The 25,760-nt window shown below is 38.7% G+C and overlaps 1 protein-coding gene across 8 annotated transcripts in view; it reads right to left on the bottom strand.

Annotated features, from left to right (window-relative positions):
- Nucleotides 1-239: 239 nt before the first annotated feature.
- Nucleotides 240-25,760, bottom strand: part of wdr27 (WD repeat domain 27) — a 43,731-nt gene continuing 18,210 nt past the window's right edge. For 4 of the 8 annotated variants that reach the window (XM_084375770.1, XM_084375773.1, XM_084375776.1 and 1 more), the window contains 7 exons: nt 24,751-24,848; nt 23,695-23,816; nt 20,970-21,067; nt 18,627-18,686; nt 14,569-14,671; nt 11,352-11,450; nt 240-485 (listed from right to left, as the gene is read on the bottom strand). In XM_084375770.1, the coding sequence (XP_084231896.1) occupies nt 372-485; nt 11,352-11,450; nt 14,569-14,671; nt 18,627-18,686; nt 20,970-21,067; nt 23,695-23,816; nt 24,751-24,848 (694 nt within the window). In that variant the 3' untranslated portion in view covers nt 240-371. Of the gene's footprint in view, nt 486-1,644; nt 1,782-11,351; nt 11,451-14,568; nt 14,672-14,711; nt 15,616-18,626; nt 18,687-20,969; nt 21,068-23,694; nt 23,817-24,750; nt 24,849-25,760 lie in introns of those variants that run through there. The other 4 variants (XM_084375772.1, XM_084375774.1, XM_084375775.1 and 1 more) reach the window with 3 other exon arrangements.

Below are 25,760 nucleotides of genomic sequence, written 5' to 3'. Positions count from 1 at the left end.
TCTTGAGTAAATATTGCATCAAAATAATGTGGTTAAATTAAAACATTATCAGTCAAACCACAGATATATTAAATAACAGTCAGTCGCCAGTCATCTTTGTTAAACTTTCAGTAGGTAATGATCTACATAGTGCACATTTAACAAAAACGAGTGAGTTGAAGTGGGTGACTCCTTTTTCCAATTTGAAAAGAACACAAAAGACACACAACAAGAAACACAAAACCACTTTAAACTTGTATCTATTTTTTATCTTTATTTAATCACCAAGTAAAAACAAAACCCTTACGTTCTTCTTTCCCAGTAAAATCCTGGCCAGAGGGTTGGAACTGCTTTAATGAATCCTGCATGGTCTTTGCAGCAGCCTGCTGTAATTATGCAGTCATGTTGGGGATGCTATGCACAGCAGCACTGTTGTCATGAGACAGGCAGGCCCCACTGCTGGACTGAAACAGTCTCAGCTTCCCATCCAGGGTCCCAGTCAGCAGCTAGGAGAGACAGAGAAAAAGATGATGTCACCTTCAGCTTGTGGATGATATTTCCCAGGATCTGTGTCACACATCACTGTCCTTCTCACAGCTCTATGTTAAGTGGACCGAGTTGCATAACAGCACACCTGCTTCCTCAAAGACGACTTGCATCCCCAAGGTCAAGATCCATACTGTGTTTCTTATAGAAATTCTTGATTTTCCATACCTGCCATTTATCACAAGGAACACGAAGTCACCTGGCCTGAACTTTGGTTATGTAACTTTATTTAATCAGGATCACTGAGTTTACTGCCAGCGCTAGTCATGGTGAGTCAACTCTTTATTGATTAATAAGACACCCACACATCAATAAACTAACATCAACCCACACAATGTACTCCCTTAAACATACGCATGTGCCAACACACACCCCACACTGCACTCACATGTGGATGCAGCACCACAGACAAGCACATGTACACAATCACATCTTAACGATATTTCTTAAGATGGGGAGAGGATTATCTCATCTTTTTCTATCAGCCTGTAGAGCAGATGAGGGAGAGGGAGCATTACCTCAACACTCTGACAGCCAGTCAGAAGTAAAAGCAATAGGAAAACCCTCCATAGAACGTGGCTCATGATATATATCTATACCTGCAGCTGCCCAAAGTAGAATATATGATATTATGGAACAATCATAATTCAACAAACGGCTCTATTTTAACTTTATTATCGAGCATATGTGATGTGTATGACCAAGGCGAGTAACAAATAATTTAAAACCCATTTCATACTATTTCCAGCCAGGTTATTTATATTCTCCTCGATCCCTTTTCAAATCTTGAAGGACTTTACAAATCCTACATGAGAAAAAAATAAGTGAAAACATTATTATCTTATCTTCCAGTTGCCTCTGTATAGCACTTTATTATAAAACATGACCTGGATGACTGAGGTTCACCACAAACATCACAAATGATTGCAAACTAAATTGGAATGCGTGGGTGACATTTTTAGTGATTTCATATATTTTGAGGTCGTTGTAAAGACAGAGTACCTTTGTTAAGTAACAGCTGGAATCTTGGAAAACAACAATTTGCCAGGCAGTGATAAAAACCACATTTGGTAAAACAATGGTTCAACATTTTTTCCCATAAACCAAAGCTGTTTAATTCAGGAGAAATAATCTTTTACCAGCAAGCAGATGCCCATGCTGGGAAAGGGAGTCCAAATAGCTGAGGTCTGAGGATGACTCAAGCACACAATGACTAAGCTGGGGTTCTTTTACGGGCGATTGTCGCAGCCTCTTTCCTATGGACACAAGGAGGATTTCAAGGTGTTTGTGAAGCTCAAAGGTGAGAGAATTTCTCTAAAAAATTGCAGCTGGAGAAGCATGTGTTTTACTGGTGTTTTTTAGTGTATAAACATGTTTGAGACTCTGCTGCGAAACAAACAGTTTGAGAGCTCATTTCACAAGCTCTTGAAGATTTTGAAGAGAGTCTTCTTTCACTATGACCTCCTGCTCAAATGACCTTAATCAACAATAGCCAAGCAGTCTGGGTCCCGCCCAAAGGCTGCTAAAATGGCTACTTAAAACTTAAGGAGGTCAGAGAGCAGCTCCATTAGCAACTACAGCTCTCTTCATCAACTGCAATCCGAAATCATGAGACTGTGTAATCATCCCGGCATTACACTCCTCCCTGAAAACATGCAGCATGTTGGAAACTAAATCACAGATTTACTGCAAAGATCTTCGCAACATTAATAGAGTTTCTATGTCACACGCTTGTAGCGAACATCTATAATCTGACACATTCCATCTCTGCAACCTTCAACCTCTGTCCACTGAGGCTGAAGCGAGCTAAAGCCGATGAGGACTGACGGTTTTGGACGATCTCTGGGGTCAGATGTCCAAACTTGTTGCAAGGTGATTCACTGTAGACATATAGGATGGGGTCACGCTGGGCCATCACAAGATAGGTATTTGGCTTTCTTTAACATCCCACTTCTAAGAAATTCAGGTTTTAAAGATTTGATCTCTGTTTAAAGATTTAGTTGCAATGTCAGATGTCCTTATGCAATCCTGTCACCATTGATATAGAGGTTTTGAAGGCATTCACAAGCATAGTTTTGCAGTGGTTAATGTTCTCAAAGTAATGGGTGATGCATGGGACAAAATGTTAAAAATGAGGGCTGCTTCTTTAATCATCTTTTATTTATTTGTTTTTATGTGTTGTATAATAAAGACTTATTCAAAACTTTTCAGGAACTCTGGGATCGTAAATCAGATTGAGAACTTGCATGCTGCATGCCATGCGTGTTACATAATCTAAATTATTGTCTGGCGCACTGGCTCAATACCACAGAAAAAAGGCCACAAATCAATAGTTCAAAGCAGGACTAAAAATGTTGATTAAGAATGCAATGTGGGTTGGATTTTCAGTCATGAACACTTTTCTTTTGTCAAATACCGGCATTCTGGCAACAGAACGTGTCTGCCAGCACAAACTGGTATGAACAATTGCTGAGGCTTTGAAGTTATGAGGAGCGATGTGTTTTCCTTCCCAAAGGATGCCATTTATCAGCAGTAGAACACACTTGACAAACGCCAACATACCAGGATGTTCTGTACTGAACATGCTGCGAGGGGACGAATGAGCTACATGAGAGATGGGAAAAGGAGCAGGCGGTCTCCAGGGTCACCTGTTTAATGGGCTTAGAAGCACATGAACTGTCTGCTGCTTGTAGATAATAGTATGTCTATGATGTCATAGAGATCTTTTCAATCTCTCATATCACTCCCTATTTTTTGTTGGAAATATCAATTATTTCTCAATTAACAATTAAGAAACTGGCAGTGACCAGCTATATTGGAGGCCATTGCCATATGAGCCACTGTCAAACTGTAATCTTTCCCTTAAACTTAATCAAATTAAGTTGGCATTAATCAAACCTTAGCTCATATTTATGGCAATTAAAACAAAATACTCAAACAGAAGACATATAACAAGTAACAGTCAATGTAGACTGTTAATAAATCTGCCCTCAGGCGAGTCTTTTGAAAGTTGGCGTAAGGTACATCTTATTTATAAGGCCCTTGACGAACCATCTGCGTGAATGTGAGGGAACGCAGAGAAGCACAGATAAAATCAGACTCCATGTGTTTGCTCCAGAATGTACATGTGGAATTTCTGTCTCGGAGAAAAATGCAGGGAACAACCCAAAATAAAAAGGATAGTGAGTGTTTATTAAAGCTAACACAATCACAAAACACATCATTATTTCAGCGTGACAGTGTTGGAGCACTAGCCCTGTTAATATCTCAGGGACTTTAAAAGCAAATGTGATGTCATCACCTAAATGATTGCATAATAAAAGCAAAACTGACATGGCAAATGTAAAGCAAGGCAACTTGGGGCTTATTGCTTCATTAGATTTGAGGGTAGATATTAATTTGATCCATGCATTCAAAGTGTTTCATCATGAACTCCCATGTCATGCAATTTTAATTTATTAGAAACACAATATGTGGTATTTCATATTTTGGCTATACAAAATAGAAAAGAAAGGACTAACACCATGGCAAATGCTATCTACTACAGTACATTTGAAAGATTTTGATACTTGAAAATGTCCCTCATGACTTTGTAATGGGACCTGAACTCTTTATTTTCTCACTTCCTGTTCACTCTCGTTTCCAGCTGTGCTGAACACAGGCCAGTTGATTCCAGAGAGGCTGTCTCAGCTCAGTCTGTATCTCACTCTAATGTGACATTCTGGGGCAGACGGCAGAGTTCAGCTCTGTATTTGCTGTCTGGCCACTAAGTAAGAAGAGAGCTGTATTCTCCCTGGGGTCAGGCAAAGAGGAAACGAAGAGATAAGATTGTATTTATATGTAAAAAAGGAAGTGTGAATAGCTTTTCAAATGCCATATGGCCACAAAAGAAAGATACAGTAAAAAGGTCTAGTGGGACGCCAGCTGCATTTTTTGCCTGCCTGCAAAGAGCAAAGATGATACATGCTGACATATGGAGACAAGAGTGCACTAAGCTTGAAAGCCAATGAGATGATTCACTCATTGTTCATCTTCCTAGTTGAGGAGATAGAAAATGCTAAACTTTAGAGACAGCTGCTTGTGTCAGCATGCGGTCACAGTCCTGCACTAACTCCAACACATAAAGTGCAAATGAGGTCTGAAGCACTTGATGGAAATTTCTCACTTAATCAAAAGACTGAAACCAAAAACAGTATTTCATTCTGATTCTAATCCTTAAATGAAAAGAGAATTTTGTTTTCATCTTCAAACAAACAGACACATGCATGCATTTAAAATCAACCAGATATGTGAGAGTGCAGAGGCTTCTTTGAAGCAGAGGGAGTGTTCATTGTCTTACTCATGGATACTTTCACAGAAACAAACACGCTTGTTAAACAACAGGAAACCTTTCTCACATATGATTTAAGTTTCTACGTTTTCAAGCACTTTTTAATTGGTCTTGTTTTTATATCAGATTACACAATGATGTTATGTTTTCAAGCTTATTTTGCCCTTGTCCCTCCCTCTTTTAAACTCTTCACCAATCTTTAAAATTCTTTTTGCTATCTCAGCCAGCATTCAGTCAACTGAAATTGTACTAATGTTTTGCTGCTTCCTGTTGCTCTGCACAGCTTCAGCACTTCAGAACACCATGTTCCTGGTATTATGGCTTCTTTTTGTCTGATCTGAAATCTGTAAATTTTAGCCATCTGGCTAAAAATGGCACATTTACGGAAATTTGGATTCATAAATAAAAGAAAAAGCTAATAATTAAATTAAATGATTCAGCTAACATTGAAAGTATTGTAAGCATGTTCAAAACTGCCCGAAACAGGAACACCTGCTTTCAGATTATTCAAAGAATAACTTCATTTGAAGGGTCTGGCTTGTAAATGTCTCCTACTACATATCTGTTCATATCAAGCAAGTCTCCCACAGATGAAAATTACAACTTTTACAAATGTTCCAATTCGTGTACTATGGGTCACATCTAATAATGGCCGTCACAACATATGACAGCTATTTTTTGCTTAACATTTATTACATGCGTAACCAGAAAATGATCATTAAGTTTAAAAAATGTACATAAACAAGGCTGTACATACTGAAGAACTGGACCATACAGAGAACAGTAACAGATGTGGGTCAACAGAAACAAAGTTGGTCAGAATAGTTTTTGTCAGCACTCATAGTCCACCGAAAAAAAACAATAACAAAAAACAAAGGAAAAAGAGAGGGCGCCCCACTGTCCTTTGAAAGAAATCTACTTCACTAATAAGCTGATCTTTGGCAAATGCCACAACGACGTTTCCACTGCTGATGTGGAACAAAGTAATTGGAGCTATCACCAGCTCGGGGTGAGACAGTGCAGAAATATGAGTAATCCAAATAGAGCAGAGCCACATGAAGTCTATTTCTTTAGTCTGACACAGTAACCTGTTTCTCTGAAGTCACTGTTGATTTGCCTCTGGCAACAGCAGTTGTTTGCCTTTACTTATGACCCTGAAGCTTTGAGATTCAGTCACTTCAGATACAGATTCACCACTGCCTTGTTTTCCGGCACTATTCAAATTGGACACAGCTTGCCTCCTACAAATCTGATCCAAAAAGAAATTAAAAAGAGAACATCCTCATGTGTTGAACAGGCAGAGACAGAAGTGTGAAAGTAATTCCCCAAGTTAACTTTTACTGTAGGTCCAACACAGGGGAGCTTACAAAACTTTACAGAGGTATGCCATGAGAAATCCCGCAAGATTTTACAAGACAACAAAGTGAAGTGACAGTAAAAGTTCGGATCTCTCATTACAGACTAAAGTACAGGAATAAACCTGAGGGAATAAACCCTGGAGGTAGATCTGCCTGCTTGATGGTCTTTTAAGTATTAGGGTGGAAAACATGAGTGAAAAACGAGTGGAAAATATGCATTGCTTTATCTGTTCTCACAGCAGTAACTATAGTGAACGTCTGGCCCTCAAATGTGGCTAAAAAGCAAGGTGAGCACAGGTTGGGGACAGTATTTGTCAGTACTTGCTTATGTCTTGATGAGGAGAAACACAGGCTCAGGAAATACAGCACTGGTACCATTTATGATATTAAATGGCCTTAACTGTAAGACTGAAGAGTCATTTCCCACAGTTCTTACACTTCTTATCATTTTTTATTTACTAGTCTCTATCCTGACCACAAACAAAAGATGACATTAGTTGACATTTTGGATCAAGGTGGACTCGAAGCAGCGTCACAAAGCTGAGCCAGGTCCTCAATATATTATTAGAGGATCAACTGTCTGCGGAATACAAAGCAAACACTTCTTAGTTATTGTATTGGAGAGCTTTGTGTAACTTTTGATGTATGTATCTATGAGCCATTTTACACTGTCAGTAGTATCAAGAAGACTACTCATAAAAGATGGGGACATCAACGTCAAAATCCAAGATGTGAGATTCTGGACTAGAGAACAACTCAGCATCTTGAAATGCTTATAAATGCTCCAGGATTCACAGATACTGTTCAACGATTTCCTCTGACACAGACTGAACCATTGTTTCCCACGTCTAACCATGTCATGAGGATGAAATGTTGCTTAAAGTTAGTTTAGAAGCAACATAAATCTGCAGCAATGTAGGATGCATCATTCACAACTGTATTCCCATCTAAACCCTACAGCTAATCATAAACTGTACCCTCTCATGGGCAACCATGTCAATAATATTCAGAAAGCATTAAAAACTGAAACCTACACAATCTATTCTGCCCTGGTGATCCGACGTTTTTATACATCTGTCAACTTTTCAAAACAAATTATTGTTTGTAAAATGTGAATTATTTCTCTAACAATGCATCTTGAACAATTAAATTGAGTACTTGAAGCTTCCCATTGTATTACAAATGATAAGTACATGTAAAGCGAATAATATAAATTTTATTCAGAGTGAAACAATTATGAAAATATGATGGGTCAGAAGGAGAGATTTTCATCCTAAAACAATCTACCTGCATGAAGAGTGAGCAAACTGCATCAGCTAAAGAAAAGCTAGTAAATTTTGGGAAATGCTGGTATGTGAACCCCCAGTAGGGATTGTTTTGTCAAACTACCATTTCCAAGGTAAAGAATGAGCTGGAGAATGAACCTCCATTCTTCAGCTCCGCTTATACAGATGAGAAGTAATAAAAAAGTGCTATGGCTACAATCATAACATTTACTGAGCTCAAATGTCAAAAGATCCATCTCCAGGAGAACTGAGCAAACTCCTTCCACTATTGAAGACAGTGTGATACAGCTGAAAGCTGCAGGTTGGTCTTTGTTCTGTCAAACCACCTTAAACCTAATCTGGGAAAATTGAAGTGAAATTACAAAGGACGTTAATCTTAAAGTTTGAAACCCAGACCGCAGAAGATGTGGCCCACACCAGACACGCTCATCCGGCCCTAATACCGAGTGGAATGATGGCACTTGGGCTGTCCACTCCTGTTTGTCAGATCCGAGTAACAAGCAGGCCATACCATGTACACATGTCAGCCAAGAGCTAACCGAATAAACCAGAACTGGCCCAAATCTAGGCCACAGTTCATTTATATTCTGGTGGGCTGGATCTGGTCCAGATTTGGGCCAGCTCTGGTTTATTAGGTTCACTCTTGGTTGACATCTGCTTGTGGCTCAGATCTGGCAAACAGGAGCAGATCACCCAAGTGCCATCATTCCAAGTGGTATGTGGTCCAGTGTCTGGTACAACTTAGCAAAGCAAGCTATCTGGGAAAAGCTTCATCTCAATGCGATAAGAATTTCAGAGATCGTCCTCCCTCAAAGAGGTCTTTGGAAAGATTCAAAAGGCTACAGTAAATGTTGACTTAAGTCACTGATCAAGAACAGATCTGTTTATTTCATTAGCAACTATTTATATGCTTATAATTTAATTTGAATGAGACAGACTACAGTTTCAAAGTAAACATGAAGCTAAAACATTTTTTTTTTTTGTGCAGTATATCGTAGCATGAGATCCACTAAAACCCTACTCACCCACAAGACCCAGGTGCTGTACCTACCTAAGGTTCTTTTACTCTGTCATTAATCTATTTTAGGAACTTTTAGTGTGTTTTGAATCAGGGTGTGCTCTTAGGGACATCCTGATTTTCAGGGTGGGAAGACTTGTCATTGCTCTTTATAATGTTACAGACCCTCTGGAGCCTTCCAAACGTTTCATACATCTGTGAGTTTTATGACTTTAATGTGGTCAAATCTTGGCAGGCTCTTGTAGTATGAGATGGTCAGTGACACAAATCTGAGAACAGAAACAAGTGATGGCCAATAGGAGATGAAAAAAACAGATATCATTTGATACATGACTTTAAACTGAAGAGCAAACTTGAACATTTTTAAAGAAATGTGTCCAGATTTCCATTTGGAAATAATTTGTCAAAGCATTACTGCAACTTTTATTTAAGTGTTCACATTTGTGCCCTAATTCATCATAAATTATTAAATTTCAGTTTGGTTAAAATATTGATTTAAACTTTAATAAACATCTGACCCCTGTGGTGGAAAATCAGTCAATAGTGGTAACCCTTCTTGTTTCTTTAGAGTTTATGCTTTGCCCACACATCATATCATAGAAAACAGGATGTGCAGAAATATTGATAGGGAGTGAGCATGATGTGAGTGATGAAGTGTGTCTTCAAACTCTGCAGATTACTGCAATTCAGCCAGTAAATGGCCATGGATCAAACTTTCCACTTTCAAACTTGGAAATCTGAATGTATCATTGTGCTGCAAAGTTTAACTGAATGGAGTTACACAGACGGACAAGCAGATTAAAAACATGTGCCTCAAGTCCAAAAGACAGCCAACGACGTCCAGCTGAGGATGTGATATTCTATTTTAAAAGCTTTCTTTTTCAATTCAACTTGCTTTGAACAGGTCCAAAGAAAAATCATTAACTGGACAATAAAACATTTCCAAAGGGAATTGTTGCTCTGAGAAATGCTCTGGAGATTTTGTTGGAGACATTGAGAGGATTCTGGTATGAAGCAGCACTGTAGACTTTGAGTTCCTACTTTCCTGTAATGACAATTCAAGATAGACAAAAGTCTTTGCCCATTGTTAAGCTTTACTTGTTTTCTTTGGCGAAACTCCCTCCAGTCCCTGATTTTCAATGGATATCTAACAGTGTAGATTTATTGCATGCCACGCAAAGAGAACAGCTTTAAATTCATTGTGGCAACAACCTGAAATAAAGAGATCACAGCAGCAAACTGAAGCATTGGAAGAGTTTTTTACATTTCACTCTCCCTTCACTATCCCTTTAGACAGAGAGCAACCAATTCATTGTTTAATTGTTTGGTCTATAGAATTTCAGAAAATGGTGAAAAATCAGATCAGTGTTTCCCAAAGTCAAAGATGATGCCTCCAATGTCTTGTTTAGTCCGCAACTGAAATATATTCTGTTCACCATCACAGAGCAGTATAGACAACGGAAAATATTCACATTTGAAAAAGCTGGACAAACCGATTAAACAATTATCAAAATAGCTTGCAATTAACCTAATAGCTGACAACCATTGATTGTTGCAGCTCTAAAAACTGCATAACATTAAACTACAAGGGATCTAGTAAACAATTGCTAAACAGTCAACAGGAAAGTTGTAAAGCTGCTCCTGAACTAAACAAGCACAACCCTGTGGACTGTGGAGTTGTGCAGCCAATCACAGGCTGGAACAACCCTGCAGGCAGCCTGTCATAAAAGTGCATCGGCAGTGCACAGAGCGAGTCACTAGATCCCACAGGGTTATGGCACGGAAGAGCGGTAGTCATTATCTGATTGGACTATAAACTGGCCACCACTGGTTAAACCCACAGAGCGATTTGGAGGATATTCGTTTTAAATGAAAATGGTATCGGTCCAGGAGGGTTACATAGAGAAAAAGGGTTTGCTGTTGTTGTTGTTTGTAGATAACAGCAGAATTTTTGTTTGGGTTTATACACACTGATATGCTGGTGTGTTCACATTTTCATAGCAATTTCAGTATACTAAGCCCACACACTGAAACACACTTACAGAATATTATGCAGAATACAACAGATGAAATGCCCTGCTATGAGACCTCAGCCTCATGATATCATTCCTTATTTACAAACACTTTAAGTGCAGAGCAAGTAGAAATGGTGTAGACCTGTGTAACCAACTGACCCTGTAACATATTTGTGAAAATGATGATGTTGAGTCTCCTGAAATGTTGTTATGTTAAGACCCTCAGGGCCATAGTCTGTGCTGCATCCTGCTATAACTGCTGTTGACTGTGACCTCTTAGTTTTGTATTTAAACGTTTGTTTTATATACTTGTTTGAGATGAGAACGTTTGGAATTAGAACAAAATCTACTCATCACTGTTGTAGGTTTCAGGGTGTGTTGGGAAGTGGTGTTCCTTAACTTATGAGGGTCAGTTGTTTGGGATGAAAAAATAATACCCAAATTGGAAAATGAAAATCTGGAAGATAAATGTTTAAAACTCATTTCCTTATGTTGAATTATTGATGTGTGTGTATAATCAGAAGTTGAGTGGAGGGTAAAAACATGTGTTGATGTGAGATGCCTGTATATCCCGCGGGGTGTTTATGTAGAGTTAAGGTAGGTCAACATCTGGAAAGAAAAATCAATCTCTGGTTTCACTTTAGCTGTCTGACTCCGGTAAATGGCTTACTGGCATGTATAGAAATTTGACTAATGCTTTATTTAAGATGAGGAATTATTTCACCTCTGTAAGATGGGGCATTGGATGCATGCTAGATGAGTAACAAGAGAAAGGAAACAACAGAAACACAAAGACAAAAGTTAAAGAAATGTTCTTACCTGTGGTGTGGCAGGGTTGAAAGTCACACTGAGCACCGTGTCTGCATGTTTTTGAAGTTTGTGGAGGTAGCTACTGCTACGGATGTCATACACATAGGCCTGAAATGAAACGAACGAGATGGACTATTTGAACAATAGCAGGCCTGAACTGTAACCATGAAGTAATGTACTTATGCAGAACATGAAACATGTACAATACATAAAACACACAAGTGTGTTCAGATTGAACAAGAAGCACATATCAGATGTGGTATAACTGCATACAAAGTTGACATATACAAAGACACAAGTAGAAGCAATCTTTGTGCTCATCCTGTTTAATTTTTGCAATCATACAGAGTTTGAGCTCCAGCACACACATACAAAGACACGCTTATTACACATGCAGACAGTGTGTGTGCAGCCAACGTCCATACTGTCACGTACATCGGTTGTTTGGGGTGAACAACAGACTATCCCTATTGAACCTTAATAGTCTACATAATAGTTTACTGTAAGTATTATCACACTGAAAGTTTTTTCTCAATGATCACCAGCAGTTTGTGACTATGTTCCAAGATTGGCTGGACATTGAAACTTGGCTCTTGTTGATATCAGCAATCAGTCACGTAAAAATGATCCAATACTGTGCCAGAATCAGTTATCCCAAATGACTCTAGAGATAAGATAAGTTCAACAGTGTATTTAAAGGAAATCTGTGTATACTTACTTACACTAAGTACTTTTTGAGTAATAAAAAAAACATCTGTAGCATCAGAAACTGTTGGCAAATATGGCATCGAATACGTTTTCAGGTTCAGCTTCTTTTTTTCTGTAATTTTTCAGAATTGTGTAAAATTAGCAAAGGCTTCCTGATTCCCTGATCAGCTGCTTAGGTTAAGGCAACATTAAACGTTGATACACAAAGCTGTTCTTTAACAGTAACGTCATGCCAGACTGAAAGTTAGTGTTTCACTGAACTCTGTGGTTGAAATGCTCAATTGAGTTGTATCCAGAATCACTGATGCGTGTGGTCATAAGTTTCCTCTTTTCACCTGTAGCGATGCCCAACAGTGATGCCAAAGTGAACTGCAACACCCTGGAGTACATTTCTACATGACTGCAGCAAGGCAAGAAGTTAAGCAACTGAGCTAAAACCAGATTTTCAGCTCATATTAAGTTGCTCATAAAAACGGGGGGAAAAAAAATGCTGAAAAAATTGAACAGACTGTGCAAGTGTAATGCCGTGTTCAGACCAAACGCGAATATCAAAACATACTCAAAGCACTCAAATAAAAAGCACTTCAAAATGAAGTGATCATTAAGACTGACTAAGGATCCTACTAAATCCTGGCAGATATGTTATCGTTAGTTTCAAATTTTCTTATTTCAAATTCTTCATCATCCCTTTATTTGTGGACATGGATTTTAAACTGAGTCTACTGAGGCAAAAAAAAAAAATCAAAATACCTCTAGACATCTTAAAATCAACACTTAAATTTGAAATCTTTGAAAAGATATGAAATTCCATTTTCAGCTTGCAGTTTTTCTCTTCAGTCAATCAATCAATCAATCAATCAATCAATCAATCAATCAATCAATCAATCAACCAATCAGTGATTTTTATAATCATTTGCTTCAGTGCCATTTGCACAGACAAAAACAGATGTGGGGATGTTTGTTACCAGACGACGACTCATCAGATTCCTGCAGCTGTTTTGTATTATGTATCCCTGCAAAACGCTTCAAGTGAGCTCTGACAAACGGTCCGTGGGTAGAGTGTCTCCTGTCTAAGGCACATGACGTGTGTGGTGCCTAACAGGGCATTAGATACTCGGAAGAAAGAAGTTCTTTCAGTAAAGTTTAAATATCACATGGATCTGCCGATGTATCAGTTTATATCAACGCTAACTGAAGGGTTGAAAACTGAATGACCAGGCATACGTGTTGATTAACAACTTCAAAAAGAAAACTGTTGTATTCTAAATGATGAATTTCACATCAGATGATAAAAGGGGAAGTCGGTATGGATGAAAATAATACATAATTCAAGTGAACACACAACAGGTTAATATCAACCACACTGAAATCTTATTCCACTTAGATAATTTTTGGCCTTCGGTTCTTTGGAAAATGTGTAATATGATCTAGGGAGTCTTTTTAGAATATTCAGGTTCTTTCTTTCCATGATTGCTATTTGATATATTAAGACAAGTACAAATGTGTCTGGCGTATGGAAGTCTCTGGGCAGCTACAAATAAATATGGTGCAGCTCACTACCATACACTCTCCCGATTTCCGAGAAACGTTGGAAATGTCCGATCTCAACAGAGATGCTCTCAAATGTCCGTGCTGTGCTGAGTCCCCGTAATTAATAATAACCAGCAGCATGCATATATTATTCCACCGCTTTCAACAAGCACGTACACCAGGAGAAAAGAGAGATGGATAAGGAAAAGGGAGGCAGACTTCTGAAAACGTCTTGAAAGCAAGTATAAGGCAGAGTCTGGAAAAGCAATTAAACAGTTTCTGCTTCGACATGAATGTTGAATTTGACTTCTATGGAAAAAGGAGCAAGTCCAAATAAAAACCTCTGAGTCAAGCACAACCAGTCCTCACCTTAAATAGAGTTGAAACTGAATAAGATATGCCCCTTTACAAGACCAAGAAAGATATAATATAAATAATATATAAAAATATTCAATGTAGTGAGCAGAATACTTGCTTCTTGTGCCTCTGGTGAACTGTAACTACAACTGACCACAAATGGTTGCAAAAATAAAAATAAAAATAAAAATATCCAGATAGGTATGTTGTCCCTTTTGCGTTATGGTCTTGTGTGCATGATTTAGCTGTCAAAATTTTGTAAAAATCACACAAGCTGCTATATTTTCTTATTTTCTTGACAACAGATTCACCAAAGACCCTGTAAACTGGCCAGACAGACACTGATATACAGTGACATGTAATCAGGTACATATTCAACCATGCTGAAGCTTTCGAAAGGCCTCATTTGCCATCAACTTTTTGCACCAACACTTGGTGGGGGGCAGCCTCCTTTATTGCTTTGGCACCCCTTTAATTTGACATAAATGAAAAAAACAAAAAACAAAACACTGATAATCAGTGTCAAATTAGGTGTACAGACAACCTGACTGTCTGAGAAACAGTATAACTAGAGACATGTATACAGGGGTAGAATAAAGTACACATTGTAAACCAGAGTATTACAACTTACACAGTTATCCTCAGAGCCTGAGGCAATGAACCGACCACATGGCGAGATGGCTGATGAGCACGGATGGCAGCGATTTACGTGGTTCTCATAGCGCCTCACACACCTGAAGAGAAGATGCACACAGTGGTGGGAAAATAATAAGGTTAAAGCAACTTCATGTTACTTTTTTACCTTAAAATAACAGCTCCAACATCATTTTGATGGTACAGTATCTTGTAATAGTCTTGTAATTTACCATTAATTAATGATGGTTATTAAGTGTTACCAAAGGAATATCTTATAATATAAAAAAAACAATGCTTGAGAAGTGAGGTTTCTTTGGTATTGCCATGAAAAGTGTCTCACACATAGGTGCAGCCATTTTTTTTATGTGATCTGATGCTGTAGATGAAAACTTTATAAGTGTACAAAACTCACGTTTTATAAATATCTGAACCAGCTGGGGATATTGAGTTGAGCATGACTCAAGCAAAACACAGGAAAGAGAGGGTAGGTAGTAGATGAGGAATGGCCCCCTTGTGCAACTCCTGTGTCGTTTGTTTTGGTTTCCAACAGCATGTAATGTCTTTACAATGCCACTAACAGCTAGCCGAGCTGGGGGCTCTATATGGGCTGGCATGTTGGCAGTGCGGGCTTGTAGACAGGATCTTGTGAGAGCATGCTTTTGACATTCACATGCTAATGTCATTACGCTGGACTAAAAGTAGGTCAAATTCACTGTGGTGACCATAAAGGAATTTGATATACCCAGTAAAAGTGAGCAAGTTCATACAATTGCTAAGCAATAAGTGCAAAAACTTTATGAAGCTTATAATGTTGAATTCTAGGAATTGCTGTTTAGACTATGCCAGATTTTTTTGTGACATTATATTCAATGACATTACTGTATACATATATATTTTTTAAAGTTTTCCTGCTGACAACGCTATCTGCCATTACAGCCAAAGTCAAAAAGCCTCACTGGATGCAACTGAACACCTCATTTGACTTGGTTGGTTCAGCCAAAAACCCAGATTGCCTCGACAATGATGCAAAAGGGCCACCTGACTGAGAAGAAAAAGAGAGAAAACAGGGGAGTGACAAATGGAAATTGGGCATGATTGACAGCTAATGCACCAAATGACATGGGGAAAAAATAGGGCTGACAGAGCCTTGACTACTAAAAAAAATAGGGATGCACGATACATATCAGGCTGATGATACAGACAAATTGCATCTTTGCAACTGCACCATGCATCTTTATGTTGGTTTGTGATGCATCAATAAATACAGAGAAGAAGAAGGAGAGGAACACAGTGTAGACTAAAGAGTCAAACATGTCATGGCTGGTGTGGACATTTCTAACAGTGTCATAGGAAAACTACACCATTAAAATTTGCGATACATGTTCTGCAAGAAGTCCCAGAGGAGGAAAAAAGTTTTAACACAATCCATATCACTAGAGCTATGGAATATTAAATCATCCATCTTAGCTCACAATGTCTTAGCCTTTCATAACTTGAGGTGTGATGAAACTCAAGTTATAAACTTTTTTTTAAAGATACAAAAGTGAGAAATTGGTTATTTTATTGGTATTGGCCATGAGAAGTAGGTCATTTTCAGTTATCGGTACCGACTGGAAAAAAAAACATTCCCTGCCTCCCTAAGAAACTGAAAAAGGAACATGTTTTTCAATGTCTGATAAAATCTAATCATTTAATAAATACTTCTAAATGAGTACAGGTTAGTTTGAGTTTAACAGTACACTGATACCCAATAGGGTTATATTCTGTGTGAGAGCTGCTTGTGACCTAGTATCATTTTGATGCTTAGCAAGATGGATGAGGAGTATCTGTTTTTTAATCCCCATCAGCACGTCTAGACATTCAGGTCGGCAGCTGACCTGACACAACCTGTCACCATCACACTGATAAGAAGCAGTTTAACAAGTTAGAGTAAACACTCTTCTCACTTTCTTTTCTAGGTCAGAATGCGGATCTAATGTTTTGACTGAGAGGAGAGGACATGCTGAGAAATCCCCCCCACACACACATTCTCTGTATTGTTTGAGTGATGACTATCCGGCATTTGCCTGATGACTAGCGCAGACTGCACCGGAGGGTCTGATCCTCTTGAGTTGGAGCCTATACGGTTACGGCTTCCACCTGGGTATTCAGTGTCAGTCATCAATGTAATCAGCAGGCTAATCATAGAACATTATTTGCAGTCAATGTATATTACCCAATTTAACCGTGTCAGTGCAAATCAGGTGAAAGCTTGCTTTGTTTGATATTGCTTAACATAAATACATGATGTATATAATGTACTGCTCTGCATTAATTTATCAGATGATGGAAATTCCTCCAGATTTAAGGGGAAAACATCAGTGAACTAAAGAGAAACAGATCACCATCTGCTCTCTCTATCTTTAGAATCAGTAGTGAGTGGGTCTGATTTATGCTAAATGCTGGAAATGCTAAACTGGAACATTGCACACGAAGCACATCATTTGGAAATACAAGGGGTGAGTGGAGGGTGGGAGCTTTGAAAAATTACACAGCTTATGAAACTCTTAAAAAAGGGGAAAACTTTTTTACAAAAAAACATACCGTCTGAAAGGGAAGGGACAAGAGGTGCTCTGCCGGGTGACAAAGCAAAATAAAATTAAGATTCAATTTCAGAAGTTTCTGAAATGTTTCAGAAACGTAGTGAAATGTACATTTCCTGTTGTGGTTTTTCAGGAAGCTATCCAGTTTGATTAAAGACAGAAAAAATTAGCTTAAATGCTGTCCTAACTTAGAGCCCCTGTCAATAGAGTGTGTGTCTGATGAGAACTCTATAACTATTCTGTACAATAGCCATGGGTAAAAGTGTTACCCAGACAGTCCTTCATCAGGAGTGCTTATGAACAAGCAAATTTAGTCATGAAATAACTCAGTTAATGACTCTGAACGGAAAACAATTCATTACATTTTTTTGATAACAGCACCGACCCTGATAAAATTGCGGATGTCAAACTAAACACGATTGTTTATTCAATCAGTCAGGTTTTGTGAGACATTGCCAAGTCTCACTGATTTCCTGAGTGATTTTAAGTCTCTCTCTCTGCCTGCCAGACAATTTTCTACACACTTAATGACCAACTTAGACTGATGAAAAGGCATTAAGTTCTGGTTCAATTGTGCTTTCTCCCAATTGGATTAACATCATCACAATCACTAAGATTAAGGATAAACAAGGAAGTCCATTCGATATTTTAAAGGTTCAGTTCAGAAAAATCCCCAAAAGACACATTTCACTCTTACCCTTAAGGATACTGAGCCATTCAACTTGTTTTGCTTGCTGAGATATTTTCCCCTTTCCTCTTTCTTTTCCGATACAATAAGGAAAATGGAATAGACAAATGATATTTTGAAAAATATAACAGCAAATTTGTTTCAAGGAATGCACCGTAGCGAATCCAGCCGCTGGAAATTCTGCTACTGATAGATTCATTTAGATCATTGTAATGATCAGAAATTCAACTTCAAGTAGTCTCATTAGTTTTAGTTTAGTTATTATACTGTAGCTTCTAACATTTCTATTAATTCAATCGATCAAAAGTCTTTTCACAAGTTTCTATAACCTTCTTTATGCTCTTTTTGTCAAGTCCTGAACAAACAATAGCTGAAATCATCACTCAAGAATTCAAGTATCAAGAAAGTGAAGTTTTGTTCCATTTAGAGGAAAAAGCGAATACCATAATCTGATCATGAGAGCAGTCACATAAGCACCTTATGTAAGATTTACTCATGCCACGCACCGCTCCAAGAATTTTTATAACACCTTATTATATCATGCAGAGATTCTGATGAACATAAAACCTGGAGCAGACATAACTACTTCCATTAGCCGAAAACCTCACATAAAAAGGAAAAACAAAGAAATGTTAATTCATAGGAACTGGTACTCTTTTTGTGGTTAGTGCTGGCCACAGAAACAGACACATGAAGTTTATCAAAGTGGGAAATAAAATTAACAGGGCTGAAAAAATGAAAAACTGGTTCCACATATTGTTTTCATACGTCCATATGTTTCACCTCAGAGGAACTGCATTGCTGAGGGAAGCTTGATGACAGCTCTCAGAACCAGAAGTTGACCTGGAAACCAGGCACAAATATTTATCAGATAGCAATAAGGTTTTGATAGAGTCTGGGATGAGGAGTTAAACATGGAAGCAGTCTCAGACCTGAAAGAATGAAATACTCAATAATGCCTTCTACCGGGCCAAAAAGAACATAGAGAAATCCAAGAGAGCCTATTTGAATTATCTGCCTTATATGGATATCTGCTACCCAGGGCCAAAGAAAAACATTCTCAGCTACGTCCTTTGGAAATTGAACAATTGCCGATTCACTCATCAACTGAGGAATGTTTCTGTAAGAAAAAATGTTGATGTAATTTGAATAAAAGGTATTTTTTCACTTCTAGGAACAGCAGAGGAATAAAAAACAATAATGCTTTCTTTCCTAATGTGCTAAGACATTTACTGTGTTGCCCTTAGGTAATTTTGACTGATTTGATGAAGCAACACTTCAGCCAGTCCGAGGCCTGATAGATAGTGCGACTCTGCAGCAACCACAGAACAGATGGGGTACCAAAGGGACAGTTTACCCCAAAATCAAAGGTACATATTTTTTTCCTCTTACCTGTAGTGCTGTCTTCCATCTAGATTGTTTTGGTGCGAGTTGCTGAGTTTTGGTCTAGACCTGCTCCAAGTGGAGAGTGTCATGAGATAAATTTTTGGTTGTCAATTGGTGCTATATAAATAAAATCGACTTGACTTGGAGATACCGGCTGTAGAGATGTCTGCCTTTTCTCAGTTATAATGGAACTCGATGGCACTTAAATACATCTGACAAACTCAACAGGAATGTCTCTTTCCAGAGCTCATGACCCGGTCATTCAACATGATCCACAGAACTTGTTGTGCAGAAGGAAGCGTGCATCTACTTATGGATGAGAGGCTCGTGTTCATGAAAGCGTGGGATGTGAACACTGAGGCATCCACCTTGGCTGAGTTGTAATATTAGGTAGCTCAGTGGTGATGCACACTTCCTTTTGCTACTGAATGTTTTTTTGTGCAGGCGCTTTGAGCACCACAAGCTGAGTCATCTAGTTCCATTATATTCGAGAGAGGGCAGACTCTACAGCTGATATATCCATAACTTGGCAACTCACACCAAAACAATCTAGAGGGATAAATAGTTCTATGGGTGAGAGGAAAAATATGTATTTTGGAATTTGGGGTGAAATGTCTGTTAAAAGTTACTTCTCAGAAAACGTAATAGGTTTTTCTATCAGTCAGAAACAGAAAGAAAACATTGATATTACATGGGCAAATGTTATGTTAACCTGTTGCATTTCGGTGTTACAAAGGCTTATCTGAAATCATGGCAAAACACTATTATTTCACAACAAAGAAGTAACTTCAGAATTGTTTGCTAGTCATTACGGATAGAACTGTAAGCCAAGTGTCCAAAATATCATGAAAAAAATAAATATATTAGGTATTAGGCCTTTTTGTTTTGATTAAAGCAGAAAAAGACAACTTTACAACTTCCCCCCCTTCAGCCTTACCCTATTACTGTTCTAAGTGTGGTATTGTAGGCAACTGGACTTGTGTCAGTTTCTTGAAGACGTTTCACCTCTCATCCAAGAGGCCTCTTTAGTTCTAACTCACTATCACTGTTGGTACCACTGTTGCAAACACAGCGTTAGCCACATGGCTCCGCTAGCAGCCTGGCTACTGTCCAAAGCAAAAAAACAACTGTAAGAATCATGATTTGACCTAGAAACCCAGATCTCAGTGCTATGAAAAGGCAGAGCAACACACCCGGTTGTTTCAATAAGTAGGCCGATTTTGTAACTTGCTGATCTGGTATAAAGGATGTCCGTTCTAAACCGTCTCAAGTCCCAGTGGTCAGGGGAAACATATATAATAATGGGGGGACAGACTTTGACAAAACACTGGATGCACATGCAATCTTTATTTTTGCGAGAAAAATCTAGCCTGTTGGCAGACTGGATAGCACAGTTAAACTGAGGTTTATAGGGAACCAATCTTTATACGGATGGTTTCATTTTTTTACAGCCATTACACAGTAAAAATCAGTGCATACTTCAGGAATGATAAGCAAAAAAGTTGTCTTTTGCCAGTTAAGTTGCCTTACAGTACTGTACTGTAAGGCCACCAATGTTGTGCTCAGGCATTTTAAACACCCTCTGAAAAGCCTGAAGAAACTGAAGCAGTACAGGAGTAGTTCGTAAATGTGAATATACAAACATACACTGTAGATGTTAAATCACACTTTTGTGGCCTGATTTTCACATTAAAGGTGCATCGATTACAAACCCTACAGAATGTACTACATTAATATTACCTAAGTGTGCGGAGGTCCCAAATCTTCACACCATCTGTGACTGCACTGGTGAGGAAGAGGTTGTATGAATCCGGTGCCTGCGTGCTGAACATGGAGCCCTGTGAAACATATACAAAAAACAAAAATGACTAGTCAGCACATACCTGACAGAAATACACTGTAAATCAGCTACACTTATTGTCAGGTACTGGAAAATGTTTTTGCTGTGTTTCCTGTATTGGCAGATGTTATGATTATTATTCCAGGTAGCATTGTTTCTACCTGAACGTAGGAGGTGACATTAAATAAAACCTAAGCCCATTGGGATGGGCTGGAAAAGAACTGGAATGGAAACAAAATTGATGTTAGTTTGTCTTTGTGTGTCATTTTCCATCTTTAATGTCCCACAGTGAGATAGGCTATGTAGAGTTTCCACTGTACATCTACAGATAAATTCCATACATGACTTCCACACCGAGCTAAAGAGAGAGAGAGAAAGAGAGAGAGCAGTGGTGGGGGTGTTTTTTGTTTAGATTTCCATTAAGAGTGTGAGAACGGGAGACTGAGAGGGCATTTCCAGTTCCATTTTCCGAGAAGCCCTCTCCTCTGATGAGTTCCAGGTGAGTTTTGCAGAGGAGGTGATGGAAATTTGAAGTGGGAAAAGCTGCTTCACATGCTGCAGTTCCTGCTGTTTGGTCTGCATCGGACGAGAAAGCGAGAGGGGAGGGAAGAGTGATGTTATGTGTGCAGTCTCCAGGCAGGGGCAATCCCTCTGATCCGCAGGTATTAACCCTACGGGCATCCAAAGGCCCTTGGGCGCCCAGGCGGAGGACCCCACATTGACGCAATAGCCCAGCTGAAACAACACTCTGCGGGCTTTCCACAATAGCTGACGTGACAAAGAGCAGGCACCTCTATGTTGAAGGAGTCAGCTGTGTGTAAGAGTGCATCACAGTTGAATGGGTTAATGCATTTAATCCATGCCACTAGCTGCAGTGTGTCCAGCTAATCCAGGCTGGCCTGAGTGTCAAGTATGCACAGGTCAACATGCACAACTATAGTCAATACTCCAGGGTCACTCGGACAATCCTCTTTTTTTTCACAAATACACACTTTTCTGTGTACAATAATAAGCATCTGTAGGACAGGTCAACTTTTCTGTAATTTTTATGATTCCTATTAATGGTTTTGCTGTTATTACAAAGCTTGAAAACATTCAAATAACTATATATGGAGAGAAACCAGCTCCTCCTTTCTCTGGAAAAATGTAACGTGATAGCTATACAGAAATGTAAATTATATGAAGAAACCCCAGACTCGAATGCATGAATTTATCACTGATATTTATAGTTTCATTTTGAGTGATGCAGTATTGCATTCCTCATAGCACTATAATGGATGTGGATACAGGCCTAAGCTGTCTGCTTGTTAGACACCAGCAAATTGAGCCCACATTGGTCCAAGACAGTGATGTGGGAGAAAGGCCACATAAACCCAGACTGCATCATGGAACAGCATTACTCCAAGGATATCATCCAGCATGGAATCTCCTCCAGCCATCTCCTATGGCAGTCTTAATCCTGATGCACCAGGGATTTACATTCAAAAACTCAGCAAGATGAATGATACTGACGATAGCACATCCTGTCTGTCTGTCATGGAAACCTTTGGGTAACCATGACAGTTTTTTTTTCAACCACAACCTCCTTCATTCGCACCGCAAACTAACACTTTTATTCCCTCGAAGACAATCTGCGCCTTATGTAACCGGCGCAGCACTCATAGATGTCTTATATAACTCCATAACATCTGCCAAATAGTAGACCCTTCTAGAGTAAAGTGGAAGATGGGGCTCACACCACCAACTGATGCCAAATCAAGCAAATTCTTCGCTGTGTGGGTGAGATCAAACTTCACTCAGTCTGCCTGTGGAGTGACGCGTTTGTCTCTATCCATTCATAAAGGTTAGAGGTTATCATGAGTCTCAGTCAAACTACACATGAGGAAAAGAGTTTGTGAAGCAAACAACAAAAACTCAGAAGCATAATAAACTTACACGAGTGAGGATTTAAGAGGACACTGCCAACCAAAGCAATTACTCCAATATCAACCTTTTTTAAATGTATATTACGATTTTCAAAATCACAGACTTGAATTTTGATTGTCATGATTAAATTTGATATTTGATCTAAAATCTTTTTTCAGCACTGGCAGATAGGGGCATTTTACAACAACAGTTTGACTTTGTCCGGGTAGGTTTTTGCAGGCTAGGGTAAGGCAAGCTAAATATAATATTTAAACAGAAAATACCCACTAAATAATTAAAGATAGAAATTCAGTTTGTTACACAGTTTCATTGTTTCAAACCTGTACCAAGTAAACCCTCTAACAAAAAAAATAATTTAAGGATCTCTGGCACTGTTATCTCTTCAGTTCTTACCATACAAGTAAACCCTCTTCTCAAAATAAATAAATAAAGGATCTGTGGTAGTAACAGTCAGTTGTTTGTCTAATCTTTCAAGTGTTTTTTAAGTGTTTGCTTTTCTTTCCTGTAGACAAACGCCAGATGCATGTAAGGCGATGTGCAGAGGGGGAGGGGCTGGAGGTATCGCTGATACTGCCTTTCAATTGGATTATGGAATTTGAAAGCTGATTTGGATTGATTTTGATTTAAAACAGAAATTGTGACGCCCCTAATGGATAGGGGCGAATTTGCTTTTTCAAAGGAACATTTACATGGCCTCACCTTGTTCTGTGTAACGCAGTGGATGGCTCTGCTGTGGGCATCAGGCACCTCTGAGGCAACTGTACCCTTGTTCATGTCAAATACTTGAATGGAGCGATCCGAACCACACACCAGAACGATGTCTGAGACAGCTTTTAGGAAAAACAATGAGATTTATTGTTTATAAAGTATAGGCGAAACAAGCTGCACACTAACATAGTGTTTATCATGCAATGCGTTCATAATACTCTTCTTGGTCATTTATCTGTGGGGCCGGCATTCCAAAGTTGAGAAAAAAAAACACATCATCATCATTCATTAGGTTATGTAAGGAATATCAATTTTCCCTCATTCTTCATGGCCCAGCACTAAAAACCTAAGTGCTGAGTTGAGCAGATAGCTAAATACATCAGTTTGCTTTTTACAGACAGCTTCTACTGCGCCATGCTGTGATGCAAAAGTAGAAAAGTATTTAAATGTCAGCATTTGTCTGTAATTCTGCAAATTTTGTATTTTGCCTTCTTAATAGGCTTTTAAGCTCATGACACAATATCTGACTCTATATGGAGAACACAAACACGTTAGGGACAAACTCTCTATTTACTTCTCTATAAAACTCTCCATGTGGTTTTACATTTTACACAAATTAATCCTTAACTTATATAGAAAATCGAGAAAACTCTATGTTTTTTTAAACATGCAATCCCCGAGTATATCCAAGTACATGGGTGCAAAGTAACTCGTGACAGGATCTCACTCATCACAACACAGCTACTGTAAGTTCAGTGGATTTATTGGAAAGTAAATGCACTATAAAGCCTAACAAGGAGCTGGAATGCAGACATTCCTGAAAAATTAAAGACACCTAAATGATTTACAGGTAAAGTCGGCTGTGGAAGCCCTGAGGCAACCATGTGAACCCTTTATGAAGCACAGACTGATGTGCTGTGGTTAACATGGAAGTGGTCCAACGAGATGCTCCGTGTAAAACTAGATAAGGTATTGGTTCATTCTGCCCCCCACGGCATCAATACAGAGTAGCTGCTGTAAGAACAATGACAACAAGAAAAAGGATACAAGAAAAGAAATCACTGATTGCAGACAAGGCAGTGATGTCTGTTGCTGATGCTGTCGTGAAGCGGCTTGCCAATTTGACGGCACTCCGTTGTTGATATCTAAGAAGAAAAAGAAGTATGATCAATGATAATGATTTGATAAAAATAACAACCTAAATAGAAGAAAGATGTATAAGTAAGACACAGTGCTAAAAGAGACTATGGAGGCATTTTCTTCTTTTCCCCAGAAACAGCTCACAGTGCACAGTCAAGCAGTTTGGATGGTAATGAGTGTCAGCCAGGCCCCTCATCAAATTAGTAACAAAGCTAGTTAAAGTATAAAACCGGCTGCCTACATTCTTAAAAAAGATAAATCATCTAATCTATATTCCACTTTTATCTGCATTGCAACGTTGCTGCAATAGATGTATTTGTATTGGTAGTCATTATTACAACAGCTGAGCAACTGGAGGTGAAAAGTGGCAGATGATTGGTTTAAATCTGTGAAAAATGACCTTTCTAACCTTAAACTGTTAATAATTTTCTCTTGAGAAAGGCAAGTAACCTCTGATGTGTCAGTTTTACTGTTAAGTGGGCCAACAAGACTGTGTGTGTCCAACTGTGGAGCTTTGTGGTTTGAGGTTTGTGATTGCGTAACACAGTCTGATATATTTTTTTTATTCTGCTGATTCAGCATAAATAGAGAAACTGTTGATATCTGGACACAATCACAATCCCTAAATTTCCTTCAGCTGTATTTTACCAATGACTTCCAGGGAACAGAACCTGGGGCGGCTGTGGCTCAGGATGTAGAGAGGTCGTCCATCAGTGTCGGTGGTTCGACCCTGGCCCCTTGCACTCTACATGACGAAGCGTCCTTTGGCAAGATACTGAACCCCAATTTACTCCTGGTGGGCCATCAATGGCAGCTCTTCCATCGATATGTTAGTGTGTATAAATGCCTATTGCTAAACCAGGTGATGCCTTGTATAACAGCATCTGCCACCAGTGTATGAATGTGTGTGTGAATGA

The sequence above is a fragment of the Pagrus pagrus genome (genome assembly GCF_965226575.1).
Source record: "Pagrus pagrus genome assembly, chromosome: 15".
Lineage (NCBI taxonomy): Eukaryota > Metazoa > Chordata > Actinopteri > Spariformes > Sparidae > Pagrus > Pagrus pagrus.
Note: the sequence above shows the minus strand (reverse complement) of the source record. Positions and strands in the feature narration are given on the sequence as shown.